We start from the raw sequence: 20,866 nt of genomic DNA on the forward strand, positions 1-20,866 counted from the left end.
AGGTCTTAATAAAACGTTTTCAAGTTGATTTAAAAAAAAAAAATTACAATATTTTCATTTTATTATTTTATATTTTATTTATTTATATGTTAAATATTATAACTATTACAAATAATACATATATAATAAAACAATAGTTACACATAAAAAAAGAATAATATTTATAATAAAAATAATAATAAATTATTAAGAAATTTCATCCATCTTTTACAAAACTATCATTTAAAATATTGAACATGTAAATTACTATTTGATTAAAGAAAGCCTCCTTCACCTCCTACACCTCAACTTTATTAAATTTTGAGGTATATTGAATGAAGAATATAAACCCTCCTACTTTAATTACTAAACTTCAAAGTTAATCAAATATGTGTTAAGGAAAAATCACAACATTAAAGTTTTTTATTTTAATTTACTTAAGTCACTCATTACTTAACAAACTGAAAAGACATCAAATTTTCTTGTCTATAAGCTATTGTATTATACCAAAATATCTAGCTGACAGTAAAGCATTTACTTACACATCACTTGCAGTAAAGATATGGAATGTAAAACCAGAGAACACTATTTAACAGTTATGCAAAAAAAAATTATAACTATAAATATTTACATTTTAATTTTTGTAGATTGACATTTTTATTTAAACCCTTACTGCAGATCATCACTTGATTCTACATTAAGTTACACTATAAACAATCTTGTTACACAACTGAAATGATAAAAAAAATCTCAAGCATGTTCAAGACAATTATATGATCTAAATAAAGAAAGAAGAAAAATTTTTTTTTTTTTTTTTGCGTCACATAATTATTCAGGTTACAAGAAACTTAAAGTTTATTGATGATGTCATTGCTTTTGAAATTTTTTGAAATACTTTTATTATAAATAAATTACATCAATTTAAACCAATTATATTTGGAAACATGGCACAAGTATAATCAAAAAGTTTGGAGTTAATACATTAAAGTTATTTAAAATATACTAATTCCTGTTTTAAGGCAGAGCCTTTGAAGCTTCTCTAAAAAAATGTATATGTATATATAAATGGGGCATCTTAAAAGCATATAAAATCTATGATAAACTCTTATCCAATTTTTCACTCATTTTAAACACAGCACTTAAATGCTAAAATATGTTTTTAAAAATAGGTTATGAAAAAGCAATTTAAAAAAAAATCAAGTTAGAATACACAAGAATCTTATCAAACATTTTTTCATTCTAAGTAATCCCAAGACCAATCATGTTTTGTGAGGTTTTAACACAACTATAATAAAGCCATTCCGGTTTGCAAACATATTTAAGATAATAATTGGTTGTTATTGTTATTACGACAACTTTGTTTTACTTTTATTTTTTGACTCTTTATATTAAATTATATTTACAACTTTTATACAGAAACAAAAATTCTTGTGGGCGTAGTTATATACAAAAATAGCTTATGACTTGACTAATAAATTACATCAATTAACTTTAATATTATTATTATGACAAGAATTATATAAACGTAACAATAAAGTTTTATAACGATCAGGTATTATCACATCACCCCAAGAACTGAAGTTCTTAAGTAACATAGTCATTTAAATATGTTGGCTTTCTCCTTTCTCTGGTTGATCGTCTGATCGCTGCTAATAAATTATTGACGATTTCTCTGCAGTCAGCTTCCTCCTCAGCGTCAACAACTGTTTCTTCAGTTCCTTCCTCTCATGCAGCAAAAATGTCTAAATCTTCTAAATTACTTTTATCACTGTCAACCTCTTCACTGATAACAGTTTTACTTGAAGCGTTTGAAGAATTTGAGGCAGGATCTATTCTCACGTCTCGCACATGTCTTAGTACACCATCAATTTCAATATTTGTGTTTGTGAGTATGTCAGTTACAGTACCAATTTTCCAAACTGAAGTGCACTTTGCATCAGCGGGGCGAACATAAACTTTTTCTCCAATTCTATAAGTTTTAATAATTTGTCGTGATCTTTCCTGAGCTTCAGTGTTTTTCTCCTCTTGAATTGGTAGACGCCAAACATACTTATTTTTTTGAGAAGCAGGTGCAGATTCCTCGTTTGTTCCCTCTCACAGAATCACAAACTTCTAATCGGCGCAATATTTCGATTAACCATGACTGAGCTTGATCTCCGATTAGATCATCCCAAGCATTTCCTTGACTATGACTTTTTAAAAAACTGCAGGCAATTCTAAGCCACCCTCCAACAGGATAGTGACCTAATAAGTGTCCACATATTGAAAAAAGTTTCCGTTGTGTTACTTTTTCAGTTTTGATATCTTGTGACTTTGAAATGATGTTTCCACGTTTCCAACAAAGCTCCTTTTTTTCATTTCTAAACAGTTGCAAACCCAACACTCGTGCAGTATCACATTGCACCGGCTCTTTTGTTATCAATCAATAACATGCTAAATGATTTACGACCTTTTCAACTGATGTCTTTTCCAAATTAACAATTACGTCGTCAATGTAGTGGTCAGTTGCCTCACTAATACCTGCATTGAGATTCAACACACTGCCTAAGACTGAAGACATCATTTTTGGGGCAGAATTCAACTCAAAACCAAGACGTGTAAGATAGTATTTTTCTTCTTTGTAGACTACCTTCTGATGCTCCCACTAGCTCGGATCGATATGTATTTGCATATAGGCACTTCTAAGATCAAGCCTTGCAAATTTGTCACCAACAGTCTCCATTTTCTAACTTTTTCATCACATGCGTTACTTGAGGCATTATGTGAATTAACATACTGATTCAATTCGCGAAAATCCAGAACAGGTCGTATCTTTCCTTTATTTTCCTGCTTAACAGCCATTAACGAGACAATTCCTTTTGTACTTTTTTCTTCTTTGTTGCATGGTTTCAACCAGCCATTTTTTACCCATAAGTCTATCTCGTCATTAAATTGATGTAACAACTGGGGTTTTACCTTGTACTGCACGACAGAATTTCTCAGTTGTGGTTGACCTTGTTTCCATTTATATTTAGCAGTCCACTTTGTACCATCAAAATAAGCATCAAAATCCTTGTCCTTTATACCAACAGCTTGTTTCTCTGCATGAATTGAAACAAAACCAAATTCAATTTTTCCATTGTACAAATGCACTCCTCCATAGCGATTAATGACATCCATACCAATAATAGCATCAATACCCTTGACAACACTTTTCAGAATCATTACTGATGTTTTGAGCTTTTTTCCTTCAATAATCAATGTTACTGTAGCTTCTCCCTCCGTTTTCACAAATTCTCCATTAACAGCCAACACCATTAGTTCATTTCTTCTGATACGAACACCGGCTTTCTGAGCCATTTTGTTTGAAATAATAGTTCGAGTACATCCGCTGACAACCAGTGCTTTTCCAGCAAAGGTGTTCACTTGCACAGTGCATATTGGAAGCGCCGTTAGTGGTTTAGGGAAACAGCTGGTGCTCGCGATTCCCCATTTGAGTTTCCCTGATGCAACGAACAAAATCTTGCAATGTGTCCAGATTCTCCACATCTAAAGCATTTTATTCCATCATTAACAATTTAATCATTAACATATCCAGGCATGCCACACTTGTAGCAGTTAAAATCATTAGCGGATGGTTTTTTAACATGTTTATAGAAACCAGAGATTGTTGTTGAAACATACTCTTCTTTTATTTTTTCCGTCATGAGTACTCGTGCATGGTTTAATGGATCTTGTAACCTGATCCCAAATATTCTCACTTGTGCTCATAGCTGCTTTGAAATTTCACCCGGCAATCCAGTTATGAACGCTCTTAGCAATAATTATTCGCTTTCAATGTTGGGCAAACCCATAAGTTGACGTAAACTGGCTAAATACACATCAACAGATTCACTGTTATTCCATCTCCGATCTCTGAACTGCTCGTAAGCTTGAAAACCACAACTGCAAATGCATCTAGTAGAGCTTTTTCAATGTTCGCAGCGGCGGTTTTTTGGCTCTCCCCAAGTTGCTCATATAATGCGAATGCACTGCCTTCAAGAAAAAGCGGAAAGATCAATGAAAGATTGCCCATATTTTGCAGCTCTCCCACCAGTTTGATCTTTTTCAGCCACACTACAACATCTCCAGATCCATCAAATTTTCCAATCATTTTCGCCATAGATGCCATACCGCCGAAATAGCTTGTTATTACGACAACTTTGTTTTACTTTTATTTTTTGACTCTTTATATTAAAATCTATTTACAACTTTTATACAGAAACAAAAATTCTCGAGGGCGTAATTATATACAAAAATAGCTTATGACTTGACTAATAAATTTCATCAATTAACTTTAATATTATTATTATGACAAGAATTATATAAACGTAACAATAAAGTTTTATAACGATCAGCTATTATCACAGCTATAAATCTAATATTTTGGTCAAATCTATACTTTCATATAATGAGAAAATCTAGTCCTCTCAAAATATTACTAATAATTTATTTGCTTCGAGTGTCTCCATTAAAAAAAATAGTTTAGTATAAATAATTCAAGATGGTACTTATAACAATTATTGTGCTCAACTTTAAATTTTATTAATTAAGTATGAGTCTGCCAATATCTTATCATCAGATAACATCTAACACTCATCATTAGATTACATCTACCATCTCATCATCAGATAACATCTAACATCTCATCATCAGATAACATCTGACATCTTATCATCAGATAACATTTAACATCTTATCGTTAAATAATATCTACCATCTCACCATCAGATAACATCTAACATCTCATCATCAGATAACATCTACCATCTCATCATCAGATAACGTCTAACATCTTATTATCAAATAACATCTACCATCTCATCATCATCAGATAACATCTCATCACCATCAGATAACATCTACCATCTTGTCATCAGACAACATCTAACATCTCATCATCAGATAATGTCTAACATCTCATCATCAGATAACATCTACCATCTCATCATCAAACAACATTTAACATCTCATCATCAGATAATATTTGACATCTCATCATCAGATAATATCTGACATCTCATCATTAGATAACATCTAACAACTTATCGTCAGTTAACATCTAACATCTTATCATCAGATAACATCTACCATCTCATTATCAGATAACATCTAACATCTTATCATCAGATAACATCTAACATCTCATCATCAGATATCTGATATCTCATCATCAGATTATGTTAATTTTAAGTTATAACTTCAAGTTTTATTGGTTGCATATGAGTCTGCTAACATCACATCATTAGATAATATTAATTTAATCTGGTCCAGTATATTGCTACTGTTTAATATACTTAATTACATATAGTTTGACCTTCTGACTTCAGAAGCTTCTTACAAAATTCACTAAAATAATGGTCAACAAAATATTGTTTTGCCAAAAATTTGTGCATATGTGCATTAACAGTTAAAATCAAAACAATTAGTATAGCATAGTTTAATGCTGTATCTAGTAAAAACAACGGCAAGTTTGATTGCACTCTTTGACAGTCTTTTCTTGTTTTAGTTGAATTTTTCTTCAATTTGTTAAAAATTTTTATTTATGTAGTCTATCATAAATGTTATTGATTTCGTTTAAAAACTTTGTGTTGATGGCTTATTCTGGCAGAGAATTTCATAATGGTGCAGCTCTATTTGTTAAGAGGTTATGTCTAACTCCACTATTAACAATATTATCGTAGTTAAACTCATGACCTCTCATATATAGACTTTTAAACAATGGTGGATTGATGAGCTCATATTTATCTATTCCTTTAAATATTTTGAACATTTGTGTGATGTTTCCTCGTAGTCTTCTCTTCTCCAGAGTTATTAAATTAAGTTTGGCAAGACGGTATTTATTTTTAAATTTTTTTAAGGAAATATTTTAGTTGCTCGGAATATACGAGGGAATTTTTTTGATATGAACCCAAATTTGCTTTTGATGAGGATGTTAAAATTGATGATTGATGATCAAATGGATGAGGATGTTATAATTAATAATTAAATTGTAACCAGTCTATAGTTTAGATTTACATTATTTCTATTTATTTTATTTTTGTTGATTTTTATTGTTGTTACACTGATTTATTTTAGTGCGGTTTTAAATGGAGTAAATTTGGATATTACACAAGGCCCTAATACTGGCTATTCTCAATTTGTTAAGACTATGCATGACTTAATGTTTCAAGATAAAAATCGAACGTATATAATCACTTCAACATCTAGGTGTTCTGACTTGAAACCTTTAAAAAATCTTGGAGAAACTCTGACTTTATATGGAGACTATTTTGATGAGATTTATATAATTTACTACAGTGACACATGCGCTTCTAAAGGAGAGTTTTTTAACACAGAAGAATGGTTTTTGTTTACTAACAAATTTATTAAAAAACCTCTTGTTTACATCAGTTTGTTGGCAGCACCCATTGCTCAATTTAAAGAATATTATCAAGATTCTATTGGTTTAGAAAATATTATAAAGGTATCCCTGCTTAGTTTTTTTTAGTTTCTTTTTCTGGTAATCTTAGTAAATAAAATTATAAATAAGAAAATAAGTTTTTTTTTTTTTTTTTGAAAACTTTTTTATATTTCAGTTCACTTGAGCTGTTTTTGGACTTGAACTTATTGTAAAATAAAACTCAAAATTAAATTTTTAATTTCAATTTTTAGGCAAAGCAGTTTTTTTTACAACAATGGCTTAGGCAATTATTTTAGTAAGGAGAAACACAAAAATATTTTTTTAAGAATATAAATAATTTTTTCTGCTGTTTCTGTTGAAACAATGTAGGCTGTTTTTTTGAGGTAATCTGTTAAATGTAAAAGTGTTTAAAAAAATCATATTTTATTATATTTAAGGAAAAACAGATTTTAGGGAAAAATTAAAATAAAGTTATATTGTTTATTTGTGGTTAATTATTAGTTATAAACTTTTAAATAACAAACTATGAGTTTATGTAATGTTGAGAGATAAGTTGACAGAGAGATTACGTTATGTGCAGATAAGTAAGCAACAATTTAAGAGATTCCTAACATTTAATGAAATACAAATTTAAAAAATTAAATCAAGTCACCATCATCAGTCATCAAATTATGTGTGAAATTGACTTTTATGTAAAGCGTTCCTAGTTAAGTAAAGGCTAGAGAAGGTTGAATAGTTTTATTGGCTAGTGTTGCACTCTTTATTCATCTAATAGGCTAACGTAGAATCATAAGAAGTTGAAATATCCACCATCCTAGGAAGAGGTTTACATCTACCTGTGGGGTAGGTTTACATCTATCTACAGGTATCTTGTGTCTTCTTATTAGTAGTTTTCTTCTAAAAGTTCTTAAAGTTGACTTAAACTGAGTTCTAAAACTCAGTTTAATATTTCTAAGACTAGCTGATAGCTGTGTTAGTTTTCAGAGAGGCTAATTTTGTCTGCAATAAGAAATTATCAAAGTGCCATTTTGCGCATGAAAGGTGTCTCTGTTAGTTTTTATAATCTGCTATTATAATCTGCTATTATAGTCTGCTAATGTTATTATTTTCATGTTTTTATGATCATTATATTGAATGTTTTAGCGCAAGTGATTTTGCTGGGACTAAAGCTCAAAATATTTGCTTCTCTCAATCTTCTTAAGTTTCTCTCAATCTTTTACCAAGATCACATAATTGATCACACAAAATCACATAATTGATCACACAAGATCACATGATTGATCATACAAGATCACATGATTAATCACATAAGATCACATGATTGATCACACAAGATCACATAATTGATCACACAAGATCACATAATTGATCACACAAGATCACATAATTGATCACTTTGTCAATCTTAATCATGTTATCCCTTCTCTGTTACATTATGTTACAGCTTGGGATCTGAATATTCTACTTTCTTTTTGAATTATTTTTCACTACTACTTTTGCCTCTTATGAAAACTATATATTCAATTCATTGTAAAGTTATAACATCTGCTAAGGTTGTTCATTTTTTTGTGCTTTCTAATTCTTACTCCTGATTCTCTATCTCTATAAATGTCATATTTGGATTTGGTTTTTTAATAATCTCTTTTGTTTTTAATGAACAGACTTTCTCATTTAGACGAAGTGCAGAAGCGCTATCTAAATATAGTTTGACCTGATGAGCAAACCTCTTTGTGCTTTAATTTTTTTTTAAAATGCTGTCTTAGCGATCTTTGGATTTTGTGGTTTTTCACTCAGCAAGTTTTGTGCAAATTGTGCTCCAAAATTTTTATCAATTCTGTTTTGCTGCAGCATCTGCACTTTAGAATTCTTGATCATATATCTTATTCATATTCTTAATCATATATCTTGTTCATATTCTTAATCATATATCTTGTTCATATTCTTAATCATATATCTTATTCATATTCTTAATCATATACCTTGTTCATATTCTTAATCATATATCTTATTCATATTCTTAATCATATATCTCATTCATATTATTAATCATATATCTTATTCATATTCTTAATCATATACCTTGTTCATATTCTTAATCATATATCTTATTCATATTCTTAATCATATATCTTATTCATATTCTTAATCATATATCTTATTCATATTCTTAATCATATACCTTATTCATATTCTTAATCATATATCTTATTCATATTCTTAATCATATACCTTGTTCATATTCTTAATCATATATCTTATTCATATTCTTAATCATATATCTCATTCATATTCTTAATCATATATCTTATTCATATTCTTAATCATATATCTCATTCATATTATTAATCATATATCTTATTCATATTCTTAATCATATATCTCATTCATATTCTTAATCATATATCTTGTTCATATTCTTCATCATATATCTTATTCATATTCTTAATCATATATCTTGTTCATATTCTTAATCATATATCTTGTTCATATTCTTAATCATATATCTTGTTCATATTCTTAATCATATATCTCATTCATATTCTTAATCATATATCTTGTTCATATTCTTAATCATATATCTTGTTCATATTCTTAATCATATATCTCATTCATATTCTTAATCATATATCTCTTTCATATTCTTAATCATATATCTTATTCATATTCTTAATCATATATCTTATTCATATTCTTAATCATATATCTTATTCATATTCTTAATCATATATCTCATTCATATTCTTAATCATATATCTCATTCATATTCTTAATCATATATCTCATTCATATTCTTAATCATATATCTTATTCATATTCTTAATCATATATCTTATTCATATTCTTAATCATATATCTTATTCATATTCTTAATCATATATCTTGTTCATATTCTTAATCATATACCTTATTCATATTCTTAATCATATATCTTATTCATATTCTTAATCATATATCTCATATATCAAACTCTTATAATCATATATAATCATAAATCACTTTTATAATCATATATTATTTCTTCTGCTTTATTTTGTAGTAAATTTAGTGAATTTAGTAAATCAAGCAAGTATAAACTTTCAATTCAAATATGCTTGCAAATATAGTACTTATTAAAATTAGGGACTGCAGCGGGCTTGCTGGTTTGTTGGAATTAAATTTGTTTAATAAAAAATATATGGAGAAATTAATACTTATATTTCAAACTACTATTTAGTTTTTTTTTTTTTTTTAAAGTTTTTAAAATAATGTTTAAGTTAAGATGTTTTTAAATTCAGACAAAAATGGCTTTTTTTCTTTAGCTGCATATAGAGAAAATCCAGATTTTGTAGTGGTAGTTGTTTATTTTATAAATAATTTAATTTCATTTCATGAATAGTTTAAATCAATTTGGAATGTTTTTTCAAGTGGAAGAAACTGGCTAAAAACTTAAACTTTGCTGGATCCAAAATGGTATAGAAAATGAAAAAACCTTAATATAAGTTTTTGATGGTTATTTTTTGATTTTAAAATGGTCAAGACAAATTTTCTATTCTGTTACCATTGGATTGTGCTTTCACCTAGTTTTGCTTAACTTTCATGAATTAAATATTGTTTATTGTTTCAACAAGAAATAAGCTAAAAATAGATTAAAAAAAATGAAAATCGAGTTCAAAATTTTCATACTAAAGAAAAAATGAACCAATCTATATTTCTTAAAATTTTGAAAGTGTTAAGAATTATAATAATGAAATTCTTTGCAGCCATTTTTTTTCTTGTTTTTAATTTAAGTGTTAGCTATAACCTCTGATGAATTAAATACTAGGCAAGTCTTAGCATTAGATGGTTTTAATAAGGTTTTTATAAAAATTAAAAGAGGTAATTTTATTTTACAGGCAGTCTTAGTAAAATCAATTTAGGTTTCATAATATTGCAAAGTTCTTATGCAATAAAAAAAAGACTCTGGATCTCCAGGCTTAAAAACATTAAGTTTCAAATCATTAAATCTTATGAATTTTTTTCTTTTTGGAGATCAAAGACTGTGAACAAAGAAACTGTATCTGAAAAATAAAGATCAAAAATAATTTTTAGTATTTAAAAAAATAATTTTTAGTATTTTCTGATTTTTGAGATCGGCTTAGGTTTTAAAAATAAGAAAATATAAACTCACTTATAGAAATAAAAATAAAAATCCCTAACCTCCTGTTTATTAATACCCCTTTCTCCCCTGATTTATCACATCTCGACATAAACTTGATTTTTCTATTGATCGAAAGAGTTTAATAAGTATATTAGGCTGAATTTTGAGTGCAAGTGACATGTTGAAATTTTGAGTTTAAGTGACATGTTGAAATTTCGAGTGCAAGTGACTTGTTGAAATTTTGAGTTTTCAGTATGTTTTATAATCATTTCTCTTCCTTTATTTACAACTTCCTCCACAACTCTAAATCCAATTGAAAAAGATAGCACAAAATTAGAAACATCACCTCCTGAATTAGCAATAACACTTACAACTATTGCAGTATGTTGCCTAACTGGAAGTCCCTTGCCTATTGCAGTTAGAACTATTTTCTTTAAAATATTTTTAGGTAAAAAAACAAAGGTAGATTGTTTACATCTGTTATGATATTCTAATGATTATTACATTCTGACTATGAATTAACTTTTAGATTCAATTTTATAAATTATTAAATTCCAAATTAAATAATTATAAATGCCCTATTATAAAAAACATGTTGTGGCACCTATAATGTAGAAAGTGATAAAATAATGAAATGCAGAAAATGATAGTAAACAAGTGACAAACAAGTGAGTGGGAGTTTTTCTATAAGTGATTTTCTGTTTTCTTATTTTGAAGACCTAAGCGGTCTCAAAAATTTCGAAATAATAACTGAAATTTTATTTTTTAATTTTTTAGATTTGAGTTTGGTGGCTTGGGGTTGGTGGGTGAAAAAATTTTCCAAAAATTGTTAAACATCAACTTCTGTATATTAAACACTTAAGAGTACAACCTTTTTTTTTCCTTTAATTTTTTGTAATTCCTGTTATATAAGTAACAAATTTAAGTAAATTTGACCATGTTTTTTTTTTCTGTTTAAAAAAAGACCACTCTACAATTCTTTGTAACAACTCTAACTAAACTATTCAGGACAACATCTAAAAAAAAAGAAATGAAAAACAAGCTACATCAGCATTTTTGTGATTAAACTCACCTAGGATTGCATGCCCGGGATGTTTTCACATGGAATTGTCCTCAAGCAGAAGGTGTCTTAGCATGCTTAAAATTCTTTTACAGCAAAGTTTATATTTACAAATTTTCTGAAACAAAATGAAAATCCAAAAGAGTAATATGTCAAAAATGTTTTTGGTTTGAAACAGTGGACAACAGTATTTAGAACTAGAATTTGTACTGCTTCTGTGTGAAAAGCTTGATAAAAATCATTCATTCAATTCTCATTCATTTATTGCAAAATTACAAAGTCTAAATCTAAACCATCTCTTAATGATGCAACTTTCCTGAGTACTGGTTACTAGTTTAAGTACAAAATACTTTTCAGTGAATTAAACTTTTGTTTCACAAAACAGAAACAGAGTCACTATTGAAGGAAGAAGTTCAATTCAATATTCATCTGTTACATAAAGAAGAAATCTAATAATAAATAAAGAAGAAAAAAATAAATTTTAAAATAAAATAAATTTTTACGCTACTATCTTTTAATCTAATAATAAAAAAAGCATCTTTTATGTGTTTAATTTCACCATAATTTGAACAGCGTTCCAAGTTAATTAGCACGCTGTTCAAATTATGATGATAAAATCTTGGCATATGATGTGTACCGATAAGATAATCGGTACACGGCATATGCCAAGGTTTTTGCTGAGGGCATTGTAGTATTTTAATAAGTTGCCTCTGGAAAAAAGTACTGAGACAAAAATAATGAACTTATTTCAATAATTTTTTTTCAACTATTTTAACATAAATAACTTTTACATTTTTACACTATGACATTTGTACCAATCAAAACGATGTTTCATTAGACAAATTTGTACCAATCAAAACGATTTTTCATTAGACAAATTTGTACCAATCAAAACGATGTTTCATTAGACATATGAACCTAAATAACCAATAGAATTTGATAAATGATGTTAATCTAATTTTTTACATTTTTACTTTCATCTTCACTTTCGTGCAATTAAATAACATTATTTGAAATAGCGAATGAACAATGATTTTTTTGTTAAGCGAAATGTGTTTGTTAATTGGCAAAAAATATCAGGGTGGCCACTGGTCATGGAAATGTCATGGAAATGTTATGGAATTTTATTTGGTCATGGAAAAAGTCATGGAATTCCTAAATTTTTATTGAGTGTCATGGAAAATTCATGGAACTTTTTAAAATGATATTTATTTTTTTCTACTTATGATATATTTAGGACACAAATAAAAGTACTAGTTTCTTTAGTCTAATTATTTTCTGAAAAATATTTTTTTGCAGAATTATAGATTATTAGAGAAATAAAAAAAAAAGTTCTTTTCAGACTTTCTACTAATTAATTTTTTGTTTGCATGTTTTATAATGACCAAGTTGCAAATGCTTAGTACATGGCAAGTATTGAATGTTTTACTCTAGTGATTTATCATAAAAGTTTATGAAAAGTCATGGAAAAGTCATGGAAAAGTCATGAAATTTCATTTTCAAATTTGAGTGGCCGCACTGAATATTTGACTATTTACTTTTTATAATAAAAGAGTATTTAAGTTTATTTATGTTAATAAATATTTAAGTTTGTATATTAACAAATTGTAATTTATTAATAAGTTGTAAATCACGGTTTACTTTTTTTTAATTTTTTTAACGTAATTATTAAAAATATTTTTAAAAAAAATTTATCTGTTATTGAAGAATAGATAAACTGACATAAAAAAACAATTTTGAAAGTTTTAACAACCTTTTATTTTTGGTAATCCTACAGTTTTTTTTTTTTTTTTTGCTTATTGCTCTCTTATAGAAGGAGACTTTTTTTTAAAAAAAAAAAAAAAATTTATTGGCTTCATTTTTCAATATTTATTGGCTCTTTAGTAACTTAGTACTAACAGTTTAGCATGATTTTTTAGCATTAAGCTCAAATTTGTTTTAAACAGGTTTCTTATTAAAAAAGAGATGTGAACTTTAATATGATCATTAAATTAATTTTATAAAATTTTAATTAAATAAAAATCTATTTACACAATTTGTTTTATGCAAATTTTTAAAAAATAGATTTTGGGTATTAATATAGAAATGGGTAAAATTTATGTTGCAGAAAATTGGAACTTCCAGGAAATCAATGAAAGCAGAAATGTTTATGCAATGTTTTGTAAAATATACAAATAATATTACTCAGATGAGGATAGTGGAAGAACAACACTAATAAAATTCCCCTAATAGACTAAAATACTCCTCTTTCTTTCCAAGGAGAGTATTTTAGCCCATTTGGGACAGTTGAACAATATTTAAGGAAAGCAACTGTTAAAAAAGTTTCTGCTCACACATTTTGTTATGAGAAAAAATCCACCATTTGAATGGTATTATGAATTTGGCAAGTTTTAAAAAAACAACCTCAGTGTAGATGAAACGCATTTTAGTTATAAAATCTTATGAAATCATTTCTAAAGCCAAATATAGTATTGTGTAATAAAAATCATTTTTCATTCAATTGCTTTCAAGAAATATAAAAAAAAAATTTATTAAAAACACAAAACTTTACCTCAATTTTAAAAAATTTGCCTAGATATTGTCGAAGTAGATTTTTTGGAGTATGCCCTTGGCATTTGTTTGCCTAAGACAAAAAAGCTGAATTTTGTGCGCATGATGCTGGATTTATTAATTAAGCATTATACCATTATTCATATTAAAATTAATCTTTGTCTGAAGTTACCAAAAATTCATTTCATTTGGGTTTCTTTTGTGCAGTGCAGTATAAAAATTGCTAATATTTTTACAATAACAGCCGTGCTGAAGATTTTTTTGATCCTTGCATTTTTTTTTTTTTTTTTAGTTTTTATGCAACAAGCAAATTTTCATGTGATGAATAAATTTTCATGTGGCAGCACAATAAAAAGATGTCACTGCTATACAGTTATCACAGTCACAGCTAAACCACTATACTGTCTGCTAAAGCAATGTTTGAGTACTGTCAAAATTCAATCTTGTCTGTGTACTGTCTGTGTACACTAACTTGTCTGTGTACGTCAAACATTATGGATATTCAAACAAAAATTTATTGTTTTTTCAAAAAAAGAATAATTTTCTCATGAGAGAAAATTTATAAACAATAATAATAAATGTATATAAACAATTAAAATAACAGTTTAAAGTTTAAGAATATAAATAAGATTTTTTAGATTTTTTGATATCAATACTATTTTATACTATTTTTATTTTCACTTTTATATTCATATCAATTTAACTTTTGTTAAATAATTTTTATTGTCATGTACGATCAAGTTTTGTTTCATAATTGTATAGAATTTATTTTCATTTATTTAAGTACGATTTATTGTTTTTATGTAATTTTTTACTATTTTGTAAAAAGACGTTTTTTAATATTTTACGTACTCTCTTTTGTAAAAGGATTCTGACGATAATAAGCCTTGTTTATATTTGAAAAATATGTAATTAATATAAGCCTTGTTTATATTTGAAAAATAGGTAATTAATATATATTCGTCAAATGTAAACAAAACATTAAAAAAACATAAAAAAAAATTTTTTATAGTTTGAATCTTACTCATGCATTAAAAGATGTTGTCTCTTTACTTAGAAATATTGTTAACCAAGACCTTCAAATATGTTTTAAACAAGCCCAAAAAGTGAGTGTGTAAATTTAGTGGACATTTTTTGTTACATGAATGATGGTGAAGAAAAACTAAAGAGCCAGAGTATAAAACCAGTACAAAAAAACTTTTCTTTTTGACATTAGAACAAGGAATCCATTCACAAACCTCTTCAATGAAATCGATGTCGTCGTGAAGGTAAAGACGTAATCTTTCACAAAGATTAATCCACGGAAGAAAATTTTCTTCAAAATCTTTTTTCGTTATTAAATAACTTGAGATCAACAACCCTTCAATCTTATGAGTTAAAGATGTGACGTTGTGATCATAGATGTGTATCGTCAACAATTCAATCTTATCTTTCGGTTTCCATCCTTTAAATTTAATAGGACACCAAAATTCGACATTGCGAACATTTGTTGAACAATGAATTATAAGATTGGAACAAGAAGTTCTGTTAATTTAAACCATCTCCTTTGACTGTAAAGATAAAACATGCACCTGGCGATGATTCTTTTTTCAAGTATTTGACTTTCTTAATTAAAAAAAATATGAAATTGTTTTAAATTTAGTTTGTGTATATATGGTTTCCATGAGAGGTCAATAGTGAATGATAATCCAAAAAGATATAAAAAGAGGACATAGTTAGCTCTAGTTTAAATAATAAAAGCAAAAATTTTCTCTCAAGAGAAAATTATTCTTTTTTTGAAAAAAAATAAATTTTTGTTTGAATATCCATAATGTTTTATTCATGTTTAAAACTTGTGACATTAGTTATGTGTGTTTGCTAAAGTTTCTGGTCTAATCTATTCTTAGTTTTTTTTTTTTTCAATTACTGGTGTAAATTTTGACAAATCAACATGCCAAAGGCGTGTGTAAATTTAGTGGACAATTTTTGTTACATTTGTGGTGAAATAACATTCACAGAAAAGAACTATGACACCTCTTGTGAAGACAACTTGCCAGCATTACTTCAATTTGTGGTGAAATAACACTCACAGAAAAGAACTATGACACCTCTTGTGAAGACAACTTGCCAGCATTACTTCAATGTTAAGGTAGGGGACCAGGATAAGTCATAGGCTCCACATATATGCTCTTGTTCAGTTATGAGAATGGTTGAAAAATAAAGAAAGATATTTGGCTTTTGGTGTTCCTATGGTATGAAGTTAGCCTAAAAACTACACAGGTGACTGCTATTTCTGCTTGACCCCACTCATTAAGGCAGGTTTGTCAATGAAGAAAATAGGAACAGTTAAAAATCCGAATCTTTCATCTGCCGTTCCACCTATTCCACATTCTGATAGTTTACCAGTTCCTACTCCACCACAAAGTTGTGAGTTAGAAGCAGAAAATGAAGGCAGAAATGAAGTAGAAATAGAAAAAAGAAGAAAACAAGCCTTTCACATTAAATGATCCTGATTTTGTGTTAACAGATGATGTGCCACACAGATTAAGTCAAGCAGAATTAAGTGATCTTGTTTGAGATCTGGACTTGTCACAGGAAAAGGCAGAACTTCTAGGGTAAAGACTAAAGCAGTGGAATCTTCTCCTATTTGATCTCTCACATTACAGAAAATGGCAGCAGAATCTGCCTTCTTTTTTTGAGAAGAAAAATAATATTATTGTTTGATGTTTTTGATAACATTGATGTTTTTGGATTAATGCATTGTCTTAATTTGAACTATGATTCAACTGAATGGAGATTATTCATAGACTCATTTAAGCTAAGCTTGAAAGCTGTATTACTGCACAATCGAAACCGTCTTTCTTCTGTTCCTATTGGTCATGTAGTTCACATGAAAGAGACTTATAAAAACATGAAAGTTCTCCTCAACTCAATTAATTGCAATGAACAAAAATGAAAAATTTGTGATGATTTAACAGTGATTGTTATACTTTTAGGAATGCAATTAGGGTATACTAAATACTGCTGCTTTTTGTGTATGTAGGACAATAGAGACAAAAGTTCACATATAAAAGAAGGCTGGCCTGCAAGAAATCTCAACACAGATGAAAAAAATGTTATTGCTGAACCATTCATGGATCCAAAAGATGTTCTTCTTCCACCATTACATATTAAATTGGGTTTAATGAAAAATTTTGTCAAAGGTAGGAACAAAGAATAACAGGCTTTTAAGTATTTAAGAAAGAAATTTCCAAAAATAAGTGATACAAAAGTTAAAGAGGGTATTTTTGTTGGGCCACAAATCTGTCAACTTATGATGTATCCTAAAATACCATCAACTTGGATGTAACATGTCCCTCAAGATTCATTTCCTTCACTCACACCTAAACTTCTTCCCCTCTCCTTCCTCCAGTTGTGGAGCTGTTTGTGATGAACATGGGAAAAAGTTTCACCAAGTTATTTCTGTAATGGAACAAAGATATCAGAGTTGTTGGAATAAGGCTATGCTTGCAGATACTGTTGGTTTGTGTGTAAGGATGCTCCAGAACTAGTCAACAAAAGGAAAGAATAAAGATCACCATCTCGTAACGATACCCCATAATCATCTTTATACCTATTAGCTTAATGATCCTGATTTCTTTGTTTAAAACTGTTAGAATATATTTGTAATAAAAAACAAAACAAAAAAACTTTAGATATTATTAGAATATGTCAAATTGTTCTGTTGCAAATCAAGTGAAATCTATTTTGAAAAAAAAAAAAGACTTTTCAATCCTGCCCCACTGGAACAAAATTTATAATAAAGAATGCAAACATAAATAAAACTTTTAAATCCAAGAAAGATAATAAATAATTATTAATTAGGTTTTCTTTTCTGCACTTTTTGAATAAATTTTGACATAAATGGCCCTATTGATTTCACCAACTTCAAACAGTTTCTTTTATTAAAATTTAAGTTATTCATGAAAAGGTATCACTACAAAAATCTATACTGACAAAAGTAAAAAGAAGACATTTTAGGCTGAATTTCATAACATCACAACTTTTAAACTATTAATAGTTAAAACCTTTTTTCTTTTTTTGTTACAGTGTTTTTAACCAGTGTCACTGATTAAAAACATTATGAAACATGAATGTAAAAATAGAGAATAGCCCTATTTTTACATTCAAGTATGTTATGATTATTATTTTTTTTAGAAAGTTAGTTTCCATGATAATTTTGGTGGAATAGTTTTATATGATGCTGGTTATAATGAGGGCACATTAAATAATAATACAAAGTATAGTGATGTTGTTAAAAAGATTTTAAATGAAAATTTCCCAACTGCAACATCCACATCAATCATAAGGAATTTAAATGCAACTGCTGTAACATCAACTTCAAGAACCACTCAACCAAAATATTTAAAATTATCATCAACTCATTTAATTGCAACATTGAAAACAGAAATGAAAACTGAACAGCCTGTCATTGAGCAGTTGTTTTATATGAATAAGGTATACCTATAATGACTAGAGTTGCTATGGTAATCATTGCTATGGTAATGTTGGTTTAAATTTAACACAAATTCTTTTGATATATTAATTTTATATTAAAATTGTGAAAAAAATTTTTATTATTAAAACTTATTTTTTTGTATTTTTAAAACTTTATCCAGATAAGAAGTTGCAATGATTCACTTTGTGTAAAAGATTTAGCATACAATATATCATCATTATTATCAAATCACTCTTTAATTATTTCTTCTAAAGTTTTGAATAATGTTAAAAATGTCATATCAACAGTTGTAGAGGGGATTAAATTGCTTTCGAAAAATCAATTATATGATGTAAGTTTATTTTTAATTTTTTTTTTTTTTTAGTTAATCCATTTTTTCAAATTAAGTTTTTTTTTTTTTTTTAATTGAAGGAGAATCGTGATAAAATATTTAAATAATATAATAGTCAACTTTTTTTTAGTTACTTTTTTTATAAAACTGTTATATAAAACTACTATATATTATATATTTGAAATACACTGTATACCCTTTAATTATAGTTTTTTTAAATATAAATTCTTATAATTTATAATGACTTCAAAAAAAATTTTGAATTTGTTTCAAATTTGTAATTAAATTACATTTTTTTATATTTAATCTAAATCACATTGCGATCAACAGAGATTAATTAGAGGCAAAAGAATATTTTAAGAATTTTTTAAGTTTTTTTTTTTTTCACTTAAGTTAATTAGCTTTAAATGTTTTCTTTTTTTTCTTTTTTCACTTATATTTCTACTCAGGTTTATTAATTTAAAAAATTTTTTTTTTTTACTATTTTAATTTTCAATTGTTTGGTACAGATTTATTAAATTTTTAAAATTAAAAAAAATATGAAAAAGAAAAGAACATGGTGATATTGTTAAAATGTTTAGCATTTGCTCTTTCAAAAAAAGCAAAGATTTATGACCAATAAATTGTTTAAAATAAACTCACTAGATTCACAATTATTTTAATCTAAGTTTGAAAAATACTTGCATAATTAAATCTTAGTCAGAAAACAAACAAAGGCACGAGTAAGTACGAGTATTAAGGCATGAAAGATAATTAAAATAAACCTGCAAAAACATGTCAATCTTGATTCAAATTTAGAAAGAAAAAAAAAAAGTTATTGTAAGATCAACATTTCTTTCAACAAAAGGAAAAGTTCTGTATAGTTCTAAAGAAAAGGAATCAGAAAAGACAAATAATGGATAGTGGATTAAAGGATGGAGGGATACCTCAAAGTTGTTTTGTCAATTGTCTCGAAATCAGACTTTAAAATTTTAAAAAGTTAAAATTAAAGATTTCAGTGTTCACAAAAATATTTTACTAGGAATTTTGCCTTTATTGTACAAAATAAATCCTATCTATTTCTCAATCGATTTTAAAATGTTCAATTTAATTCGAGTTATTACCAGATAAATAAGGGTAAATAAAACTTTTTTTTTTAAATTACGCTGATAAGGTTAAACTGCAGTATTAAAACACCCAGTCTTAGTCTTAGTTGCCCGTTTCTTTTTCTAACTTTCTAAAAGATAAACATCACATTTTAGAATTTGCACTTTACAATGTACAGCAATTAAATAGCAAGTTAAAAACAAAATTAAACTATGTACAGTACTTTGCAATGTACAGCAATTGGATAGCAAGTTAAGAACAATATTAGACTATGTACAGTATTTTGCAATGGACAGCAAATGGATAGTAAGCCACTTTCTGAACATACTTTTTTTTTCTGAACACATTGGCTAACTTTGGGATTACCGTAATACATATATATAATCAGGGTTCCGAAAAAATTAAGTAATTTGGACTTAAGATAATTTTGGGAAATCACTTTAAAGTTTTTTACTATTTGTCTCTTTACTCAAAAAAATTAAAATCCTTTTTTTTTTGCAAGATTCTTTTTTATTTGAGAGTGTTCACAGAAAGTTCTGATTTTGATTTAATTTAGGTTAGTTTAATAGAAACTAAAATTTTTTTCTCACGCCTTTGCACCCTGCATATGGTTTATCTCATTTTTAGTATTTATTACTGCAATACAAAAACTTTTTATTTTTCTCATATTGGAAAAAATAACAAACTGTATTTTAAAAAAAATATTTGTTGTATTCAATATATTTTTGTAACAAAGAAGAAAAGTTACTTTGAAAAAGTATGCAATGGTCGCATTTCTTTTGGTTTCCATTCTACTCTAGTTTTTATCCAGCATGCAGTTATGCCTCTTCACCTCTTCTTAAATC

The 20,866-nt window shown here is 27.3% G+C and overlaps 1 protein-coding gene across 4 annotated transcripts in view; it reads left to right on the forward strand.

Moving 5' to 3' along the window:
• Positions 1-20,866, forward strand: part of LOC100204425 (adhesion G-protein coupled receptor G2) — a 47,085-nt gene that overhangs the window by 10,831 nt on the left and 15,388 nt on the right. For all 4 annotated transcript variants that reach the window (XR_010643828.1, XR_010643829.1, XM_065818545.1 and 1 more), the window contains exons 4-6: positions 6,076-6,463; positions 18,304-18,603; positions 18,765-18,935. Coding sequence is in view for 2 of the 4 variants with exons in the window: in XM_065818545.1 (XP_065674617.1) it covers positions 6,076-6,463; positions 18,304-18,603; positions 18,765-18,935 (859 nt within the window). In the remaining 2 variants the exon portion in view is untranslated. The remainder of the gene's footprint in view (positions 1-6,075; positions 6,464-18,303; positions 18,604-18,764; positions 18,936-20,866) is intronic.

The sequence above is a fragment of the Hydra vulgaris genome, chromosome 14 (genome assembly GCF_038396675.1).
Source record: "Hydra vulgaris chromosome 14, alternate assembly HydraT2T_AEP".
In the NCBI taxonomy this organism is placed as follows: domain Eukaryota; kingdom Metazoa; phylum Cnidaria; class Hydrozoa; order Anthoathecata; family Hydridae; genus Hydra; species Hydra vulgaris.